This window comes from Gekko japonicus, unplaced genomic scaffold (assembly GCF_001447785.1).
Source record: "Gekko japonicus isolate JY-2015 unplaced genomic scaffold, Gekko_japonicus_V1.1 scaffold3811, whole genome shotgun sequence".
NCBI classification, from domain to species: Eukaryota; Metazoa; Chordata; class Lepidosauria; order Squamata; family Gekkonidae; genus Gekko; species Gekko japonicus.
Window position 1 is genome coordinate 89,192 of NW_015166546.1, and position 10,680 is coordinate 99,871.

General features: G+C 40.9%; 1 protein-coding gene across 1 annotated transcript in view; it reads right to left on the reverse strand.

Moving 5' to 3' along the window:
• The window catches only part of LOC107111373 (vomeronasal type-2 receptor 26-like), a 14,772-nt gene extending 9,422 nt beyond the window's left edge, over window positions 1–5,350 (reverse strand). The window contains exons 1-5 of the mRNA XM_015412340.1: window positions 5,184–5,350; window positions 4,025–4,316; window positions 3,509–3,716; window positions 2,874–3,331; window positions 1,308–1,535 (exon numbers count right to left, since the gene is read on the reverse strand). Coding sequence (XP_015267826.1) covers window positions 1,308–1,535; window positions 2,874–3,331; window positions 3,509–3,716; window positions 4,025–4,316; window positions 5,184–5,350 — 1,353 coding nt within the window. The remainder of the gene's footprint in view (window positions 1–1,307; window positions 1,536–2,873; window positions 3,332–3,508; window positions 3,717–4,024; window positions 4,317–5,183) is intronic.
• Between the last annotated feature and the right edge of the window lie 5,330 nt (window positions 5,351–10,680).

Below are 10,680 nucleotides of genomic sequence, written 5' to 3' on the forward strand. Positions count from 1 at the left end.
ATAGATAGATGATAGATAGATAGATAGATAGATAGATAGATAGATAGATAGATAGATAGATAGATAGATAGATAGATAGATAGATAGATAGTCAGTCCTGGGGAGTAATCGGCACCCCAAATAGTCCTGAAAGGAGACCTACCTACTGACAGAAACTGACAGAAACTGAGGGCTGAAGGCTGGCAATATTTTTGTGGTTGCATAGCACCCCCCCAAAAAAAGGGGCCTCTGAGATCTTAAAAGTAGAAGTGCTGCTTTTATTAAGGGCTTTTTTGGGGGAGGATCTTAACTCCCCAGTGAAGTTTTTTTTTAAGATTTTAAAATATTTTGCAAAACTAGGTTTTTTTCTCAGGTTTGTAGAAAGATCTGGCTTGTCTGGTCATGGCTCCAGCCTCTGGATTTTAGTATCTATACTGTTAATATTCATTTTGATTCTTTGAGGGGGGGGAGGGAATGGAGAAGATATTACTTCATATTCTTTGTCTTTCTTGTTCATGTTTGCATTATTTTCAGCTATTGATAAATAGATCATTCTGCATTCTTTCCTTTATTCTTTTCATTGGATAACTATCAAAGCACTTATGCATTTTTATAACAGTCCCCTGTGAAGAGCAAATGGATCAAAAAAGGTTTGGGATTTTCATACTGATATAATGCAAGTAAAACCTATTGTCTCTGTGATGTCTATGACCTCATGGTTCTGACTCCATGGTGTGTGTGTACTTTTACTATGAGGACACTAGGTCCTGGTTTGATTCATTTGTTTAGGTGCTTATTTCTGGCTTTTCTCTATGTAGAAACTCAAAGTGGTGTACTGCATTATTTTCCACTCCACTGTTTTATCTTTTTTTGTTTTTAAAAAAGGTTTAGATGATGAGATTATCCGTGAAATATTAACACAATCAAAACTGGAATTACTAAAATGGTTCTGGAAGTGTTACATATGGTTTAAATGGCAAAAGCAGATCATAAAACAAGAAGGCAGTATTTATTTTCAAGAAATGTATACTGAAGTGGACACAATACTTAAGAAATGATATGTATACAAAATATATATTCATGGGACAACTTACCTTTCATAGTCAGCATTTTCAGAACATTGCAAGCATCTGTATATTATATGTGTGGTTTTAATACCTGGCACAGTGCAAATTGAAACTCACTTTTTAAAGAGGCTGTTTAAAGATAAATTCAGACAATCTTAAGTTTACTGTATCTTTCAAATCACCAAAAAGGTAGGCAGAAGTCTAAATAGATTCCCTCTCCCCATTCTTTTACAGAGTTCAGTGTCTGCTTCTATGTCTCACCTGGGTAAAGCTTTTATGCCACACAATTCGATCTTCTCTAAGCGTTAACTCTTCCCCTGCAGGTGCCCAGGGATCCAATCGCCCCACTTTTACTCTAGCAAAAGAGCCATTAGTGAATGTTACCCAGTTTGTCACATCAAATCCAGTTTTCATTTCTCCATTTTCATGAAAGGACAGAGTATCTCCAGCACTGTTGTTGAACATCATATTCTTCAGAAAATGATGAATCTAATTGATGGGGGGGGGGAAGCAAAAGGATAATGAAAGGCTGATTAACATAACACTAAAGTTCTAAGCAGAGTGACACCCTTCTTTGACTTCAAGGACTTCAAAGGGTGTAACTTTGCTTAGGAGTGCACTGTAACTTTTGTGAGGTCCTTGCTTAACAAGGCCTAGATTACTTCTGTTATACTTTTATGTATGTTGGTTATGTTTTACAAAAACTTTCTCATTTCTTCATTCTCATTACAGATGTAGGAGCAGACATCCATCTTCTGAAGAAAGTATCTTTGACACAACTAAATCCGACGAAGACGGAGGTCCTATGCCTGAATCGGAGCGGTACGGGGGTAGGGGTCCCACTTCCGGCCTTCGGTGGGGCGCCATTGGTGCCAGCTCCGAGGGTCCAGAGCTTGGGAGTGCTCCTGGATGCTTCCTTGACAATGGAGGCCCAGGTAGCAGCCACTGCCAAGGCAGCCTTTTACCATCTACGGCTGATTAGGCAGTTGGTCCCCTTCCTCGAACGCAATGATCTGGCGTCAGTGATCCACGTGATGGTTACCTCGAGGTTGGGTTACTGCAATGCTCTCTACATGGGGCTGCCCTTGGGGCAACTTCGGAAGGTGCAGCTGGTGCAGAATGCCACAGCTAGGTTGTTGATGGGTGCCCCTATGAGGGAACACATCCAACCGGTGCTGAGGGCGCTGCACTGGCTGCCAATAGCATTCCGGATACGCTTCAACGTGCTGTTTTTGACCTTTAAAGCCCTTTATGGTCTGGGGCCTGCCTACCTGCGGGACCGCCTTTCCCCGTACGTTCCCCCGAGAGCACTGAGATCTGGGTCGCAGGACCGGCTAGTCCCCCCTGGCCCTAGGGATGCCAAACTAACAACTACTAGAACTAGGGCGTTCTCCTTGGCTGCACCAACGTTATGGAACCAGCTCCCTCATGAGATCTGCGCTCTCCGGGATCTTTGCCAATTCCAGAGAGCGGTGAAGACGGAGCTATTCCACCAAGCATTTAACAACTCAGACTAAGCATAATTGCACTTTATAGTTGCCGCCATGGGTATGTTGTACTGTGTGTAAATAGCGATTTTATTGTACTGTTATAGATTGTTTTAGAGGCATTGTTTTATTGGTTTTAATGTTGTAAGCTGCCCTGAGCCGCTTCGGCGGGAGGGCGGGATAAAAATCAAATAAATAAATAAATAAATAAAATAAACATGTGGAACACTGAATGACTACAGTTTCTGCGGAATGCTTTAAAGGTTAGTGACAGGTTGACTTCCATCTATCTGTGACAGCCTATATTAATAATAGTGTTGTGTCATGAAGGTGTAAATACCTGCCATAGTTGCACATTCCCTCCTCCTGCGAGTCTTCTGTGCTTGGATCTGGAGATGTAGATGCCATGTAAAGCATGGGCCACAGCATGGACAGCATTGTAGACATTGTAACTGTGGCCCATCATGCTCATTTCAAACAAAATCATTGGAATGCTCTCCAACTTCTCGTCACCAGTGCAGGTTTTGTTGCTGTCCCCAAGAACATCCGAATTTTTCAATGAACAACTGAATGCCTGCTCCCAGAAGTTCTTCATGAAACCATCTCCTGTTGCCCAGGTAGGACTGATGTCCTGAAGGAATTTTGGGAACCCAGGTGGCTGATTGGAGTGCACTGTGAAGGATATGGCCCCATGGAAACTTTCTACATCCCAGTTCTTTTCAAAGGAAAAGGATGCAAAATCCCATTGGCATGTAAGAATCCACACTTTATGCACAGGTGGCAATGACACAAAGGGTCCTAGAAACAAGAACAGTCTCAAAAGAAACATAAATGCAGGTATGGCATACACAAAATATACATTAGCTGTGGTCTTACTGTGAACTGCGTAAGCATCACCTTTTCCCAAAATCATGTCTATTGCTTCTGGCAGATAAGTTATTTTGGGGAATCTTAATGTGAAGGCAGAACAAATACCATTCTCAGTAAGCAATGGTGCAATGGTTTCTAAAAATCTGTCTCCCTCATCGTCATTGGTAGCTGCAAGCCCAATCCATGTCCATCGAAAATGCTGAAGTAAGCGGACAACTCCCATGAATTGAGAGGCTTCATTTGGGACCATCTGATACAGATAAGGAAATAGCATCTCCTCACCATACTCGTGTGAAAATATTCCGTAAGTGAGCTGAAAGAAATGAGATTGTATTTTTTTTAAAGGATTACCACTGAATGTGACAATCTTTGTGAAAGGTAAACACATGAACATGCCATATACTTAATCAGACCCTTGGTCTATCAAAGTCAGTATTGTCCACTCAGGCAGTGGCTCTCTAGGGTCTCAGGCTGAGGTCTTTCACATCACCTCGTACCTGATCCTTTTAACTGGAGATACTGGGACTTGAACCTGGGACCTCGTGCATGCCAAGCAGATGCTCTGTTTGTGAGCCAAAGTCCCTCCTCTGGAATTTACATTTGCCTTGAGGAATTGCTTACCTGTGGTATCTTGTAGATGGAAATAATAGTAGCTGCATTGACTGAAATGTCAGCGGTATGTCCTCCAATGATTGTTACAAGCTTGTTTTGCGTATCACACTTGAAATTCGGTATAAACTTCCACTGGGTGGAAAGCAAGCTGAGGGTGGCTTTGTAGGTCATCCGTGGGACATAATAGCTGTTGAGGATGTGGAAACCCAATGTGAAGTTAGGTAAAAGACTGGGATTATCATTAATCTCTTTTATTGCAAATGCCAAAGCCAAGTTATGCTGGTAGTTCTTTGGTACTGAGCTGCAATGAGAGTCAAAGGGTGTTGACCAAAACAACATGTGAACATAATATCTGCCATGCAAAGCCCCCTGAAGACCTATGTAAAAACATTGTATGAAGGCCAGAATTCCACCCCTCCCATACCTCCTAGCACTAGTGTTCCAAGCAGGGATGTTTGATTTAACCATTGTGGGATATCACAAGTGATGGACTTATTATTTAGGAATTTTTCTTTCCCCCTTTTAGAACATAACATAAGAAGAGACCTGTTAGATCAGAGCAGTGATCCATCTAGTCCAGCATCCTATCTCACACAGTGGTCAATCAGTTCCTCTGGAGCGCCAGCAACAGGGCATAGAGGCTGATGCCTTCATCTGATGTTTCCTCCTGGCTCTGGGATTCAGAGGTCTAGTGCCTCTGAATGTGGAAGTTCCCCAGTCACCATGACTAGTAGTCTTATCCCCCTTTTAAAGCTTTATTTATTTAATTGGATTTTTCAGCCGCCCTCCTCTGGTAAGCCGGGCTCAGAGCGGTGTACAGCATAGTCATGAAACATGAAGTTCCCCCCAAAGAATTCCCGTCCTCCACTCTTTCACAACTCTTGTCTCTTTTCCTTGGACCTTCATCATAGAACTCCTACATGGTGCCATTTTTCCAACTTCCTTTAAATTCCTCTTCAGCTCATAATTGTTCCATGAACACTTTGCCATATTCATTGATTTTCTTATCCTCCTAAAACCAAGCCTACATTTCTTTATCCCCACCACAATATCCTTCATTTTTTGTTGTTTCCCATATTTCAAAGTTTAGATTGTACATGTCTTGTGACCCAAAGTTCTTGTATCTTCTAACATGCCATAATATAAGGAGTTTCAAAGAATATCTTACATATGCTCATTAAACAACATCTGAGCAGGTTGCAGTGTGAAATCAGGAGTATTGTGGAAGTTGAAGACCTGAGAGACAATCCCACCAATGAGGAGGTCACCTGGCTGGTAAAATTCATGAGGAATAGGCAGAGGGTCATCATCTGCAGCGCAATTAATGGAATGCATCTTGCATACATTATGAGGAAGCAGTATGACAAGCAATAGCAGTATCAACACCATCCTGATGACAAATCTTTTCTTACCAGATATGGATTCCACTTTCCATTTAAATCATTTTGTATCCAGCACTAGTTTTGTTACAGCTTCCTTGACATGTGAAATTGTTGTTCAGCTGCTTGAAAAGCTTGGCCTATAAGGCAATCTCAGAAGCAAGGTTGCATTGTTCTTTTAATCTTTGTGTTATTTCTTGTCCCTTGAGGTGTCTGTGCAGTATCATTTCTCTGCCTTTTCTCTGGATGAACTAACTATTGCTGCGGCCCAGGATGTTTCCTGGAATGAAATAACCCTCATAGATGTATCAATATTTTTGCCTGGTTCTGAAGAAAAAAACATGGAAATGAAAAATCAGAAACAGGTTCTCTTTAAAATGCAAATTACATTATTTGGTGTGGGCGGTCAATGACCAATATGAAAATCATCCAAAAAGCTGGGCCTAAAGAATATATAGGACCTCAGCATAAGGTAGTGTGTGCATGCATTACTTAATAGTCTTTTTGGAGTTACCGGGAACTTGAAGAATAAAGAGGAAAAAGAAGGGATCAAATGTAGCTTTACTCAATGCATGTACATTTCGTTGTTAAAATATGTGGGTGAATCAATGGGAGGAATCCTTTGAAAAAATAAAGTGGAAATGATGACATAACGGATGACCAGTTCCCAGCCTTTCTTGACATTCAACACTTTTAGTGTTGGGGAATTTTATAGCATTTTAAAGACACGGTAATTTATTTAGTTCACTAGTAGCTTCTGGAAATCTATTAGGTAGCTGGAAAGTGATAATTTTGATAGTGAAACTCCTTCTTAGTTAGATGGTGATTGTAGTTGTCTGAGGCTCAGTTGGCAATTTCACATCAGGATCATTTAATTAAACAAGCACATGCTCATATTCTAACTTTAGAAATAATTATAGGTATTTTTAAGACCCAGGGACACATGAAAACTAAAGGGTTTGATTTAACCACTATTTTTTGCAAGTGAAAAAAATGATGTCCCTTTATGCACCCAGAGAGACTATTGTGGGGATCATGGGACATGAATAGCCAACAGCCATTTTACTGGAGGCTGTACTAATCAGGAGAGTTCTGGAAGATCTAATGAAAGAACTGGGTGAATCCAAGTCAAATTCCATAATTAGAACCAAAGTTTGATTCTGAGCTTATTTCAAAATGAGTAGAAAAATCAATATTTGGTCTGAAAAAATGAGGTGGTTCAACTTTTCATGGCATGGAGCTAAATATTGTAATCAGGTGGTGATGTCTGTAAAATGAAATGCTGTCAAATGTACAGGATTAAAAGCTGATTCAAAAGTTGCCTGCTTTGCTCAGTTTTTTAAGTCCTACTTGAGAACTATCTTGACAGGCAGCCAACTTGTTTTAATGTCATACACCACCCATGAGGTCACATTGTGGTTATTTAGTCAATGTAAATTACCTTGGATTACTAACATCAAAAATGGGAACCATCCTGTCAAACAAACAACGGAACTGACAAATGTCTAGGCTTTTCTCTACCTTTTCAATAAACCTCAAGTTTAGAAATGCCAAAAGTTTCAGAACCATAAGTGTAAGAGATTGAATGGAGAGCCCAAAACTGGGGTGGTAGCATGATGGAAATTATTACATAGGTAAACCATGAGATAGAAGTTATCTGTGAACAGCCTAACGTATGCATTAAATGGCAAAGCTTATTTGGTGTTATGCTTCTGGGATAGCACCGTCTTGGAGTTGTCACAATCCTCAATACAAATGTATTTCTTTTAAATGTTTAGAGGTCCAAGGTGTGGGTAATGACCAGATACCAAAATGTTATAAATATCCAATATGAATATAAAAATCTTCATTAACAGCTATCACACATTCCTAGTTTTTTGGGCCAAGAATCAACCTACTCACAGAACTCTGCAAAATTACTCCCTTACACAGCCTCACAAAGTTACCTAAAGAGAGAATGATGTCCTACCCTCTTCAGGGATGCCTTGGCAGTTGGAGAGTGAACCCAAAGACATGGGGGACACAGACAACAGACAATATAAAACAGAGATGTTCTGCCAGGCCTATGATTGAAGATAGGAATGGTTTCTACCGGGGCCTTCACCATGCCCAGTCTATGATTTGCCCTACGGAGGGAGAGGAATTTTTATATGCCATCAATTTATCTGGTGGATGTCATTATTTTATCTAATTGCTTTGTATTAATTTTACTATTTATCGTATATCTTCAGTCTATTGAATGTTTGAAATATGATGTACCTCACCCTGAGCCCTTCGGGGGAGGGCGGACCCAAGGATTCTGCAGTTGGGTGACCTGATGCAGATGGTTGTGTGTGGAGAGTAGGGGAAACTGGGATGATTGGCATCTCTCCACCTCTGATGTCTGAGACAATCACATACAGCCTCTTAGTAGATCCATGCTTGGAAGAGCAAAACTACAGCATGAGAACCAGGACTAGTTCCACGACTAGTGAGAAGAGAGATGGCCCACAGACAGCAACAGATATTTGGCCACAAAGAGCCTGAACAGTTTGTGGACTTTGAATTAGAATGGAGTTGCCCATCTAAAAATGATGACAGAATGCCTGACTCCACTGGGTGCTGACAGTGACCCTTACCTGTGTTGAAAGCTGAGTTGCAGTTTAACAGTTTTAGCATATATTGTGGATTATTTTGCTGTACATAAAAAGTAGTGGCCATTTATTTACCCAGTAATTTAGCTTTAAATTTTTTTTCTGTCTGTGTGTAATTATGGTTTTTTGACATTTCAAAGACACACATACTAAAAAAAACCTTGCAGGTACAAGTTGAATATTCTATTCAATTTTCTATCCGTATTATCTGCTCCCTGCCGTTCAACTCAGGCCTCAGAATAACGATGAAGCATTTTGGGTGGAAAATACACCCAAGTAAACCAGCACTTGAAACTAAGATGGAGAAAATCTCCAAAGCTACCATGGATTTCCCTTTTGTACTCAGGTAGGTTGGAACAAAGGATACCCAAACACTGCAAAAGACCAACATGCTGAAAGTGATGAATTTGGCTTCATTGAAACTATCTGGTAACTTCCTGGCTAGGAAAGCCACCATGAAGCTAACAGTGGCCAGGAAACCCATATAACCCAGGGCAAGGAAAAACATGGCAGCTGAGCCCTCATTACATTGTAGTATGATTTTCCCATTCAGTGAATGCATTTCCTTAATCTGGGAATGGAGTGGATGTACTTAGCCAAAGTGCACAAATATCTGCTTGAATTAAAGTGCAAGAAAGGACAACTGAATATGCTAGTCGAGATATGGAGAGGTTTTATGTAGCTGTCTCACAGTAGCAAAGATGTCTCATATTTTATTTTTGAAATCCTGAACAAGAATTTTCACAAATCCTGTGGTTCTGTCCCACTGCAGAGTAATGCTTAACAAGTCAGCAAAGAGTAACCTGATTCAGAGTTCCCATCAATAATCAGTTCATAGGGAAGAATCTGAAAAGCTGCTGTTGCTCACACATTTCCTGTTCCCTGATCAGCAATATGGAATGTGGAATATTTATTTTTTAAAAAAATATACTTCACTTTTTGGTCCTAAATGCATATTCAAACACATCTTGAAAATTAAAAACAAACTAAAACATGCCATTAAAACAAAACCAACTTAAAAATCACAGACAAAAACATTAAAATAATAATTCAAATATATGACAGGAAGGAGGGTCCAGTGAGGGAACCCCAGACACCACCCCAAAATGTTTTCACCCACTGTTGAAAGATGGCAATAGAAGGGGTCAGGTAAGTTTCTCAGGTGAGACAGTTGCAGAGTTTTGGTTTCATGTCTGAGAAGGCCCTCTCCTGGGTTGGCACTCGACTAATCTCAGAGGTGAGGGCAATAGGATAAGTTCTTAAGGAAGTAGGCATTCTATAATATGAACTATGGATGATTTTAATATAAATGTATCAAATCGCGCAGCTGAGTGATCTCTCCCAAAGAACCTCTTCTCCTCTATGATTTGCGTATAATATTTCTAAAATATGGTGCTGAACTCTTCATTCCTGGTGTCAGGCAAAGTTTTAGAACTTCAGTATTAGATCTCTGATCAGCCCCATAGCTAACAACTTTTTGCTTGGGGGGGGGGCAATGTTTTTCTCAGGTGTCTTGCCATTACATGACTGTGTGATACTGCCATGCCATGCCATGCTCATATTTTTAAATAATAACTAAATAATAACTTCTAAATAATAACTAAATAATAAATACAAGTGGTTTATTGCACAAAAATGTTTTACTAAACACCATTATACCTAGAGCCAGTACTAAGTACCATTATACACAATGCAAAGCACATAATCAATCACAAACTAATTGATCTATATTCCTCACATATTATAGTCCTCACATATGTATTCTCAAAAAGGACTAAATCCTCTCTATTTTAATGTATTTTAGTGTATTTCTTTTTTCAGAATAGTATATTAGAATACTGAATGCATGCAAGGCATATTAGGATATCTGCTGAAATAACAGCATTTTTTGTAGAATTCCTTGCAAGAATTCTGTAAGGGAGGTTAGGCTGAGGCTGTGACTGGCCCAGGCTCACCCAGCAACCCATGGCAGAGTGGGGAGTTGAAACTGGGTCCAAACTGGGTCTTTGGGCCCAAATAGACGACTCTGGGACTGGTAATAGAAGTGTTCTGGAACTGGACAACAGGCCCCAGAGTAAAATGACAGCCCCTGTGGGTAGCAAGAGTGTTCATGGACTGGAATGACAGGCCCCAGAGTGAAATAAAAGCCCCAGAGGGTAGCAGATGTGTTCAGAGACTGGAATGAGAGACTACAGAGTGGAATGACAGCCCCTGGGGCTAGCAGCAGTATTCTGAAAATGGAATGACAGGCCCCAGAGTGGAATGACAGCCCCTGGGGATAGCAGTAATGATCTGTGACTAGTATGACAGGCCCAAGAGTGGAATGACAGCTTCTGGGGGTAGTAGGAGTGTTCTGGAACTGGAATGACAGGCTCCAGAGTGGAATTATAGTCCTTGGGGGTAGTAGGAGTGGTCTGGGACACCCTGGGGCTGTCATTCCACTCTGGAGCCTGTCATTCCAGTCCCAGAACATATCTGCTACCCCCTAAGGGCTGTCATTCCAGTTCTAGAACACTCCTGCTACCCCCAGGGCTGTCATTCCACTCCGTAGTCTCTCATTCCAGTCCCTGAACACTCCTGCTACACCCTGGGGCTTTCATTCCACTCCGTAATCTCTCATTCTAGTCCCTGAACACTCCTGCTACACCCTGGG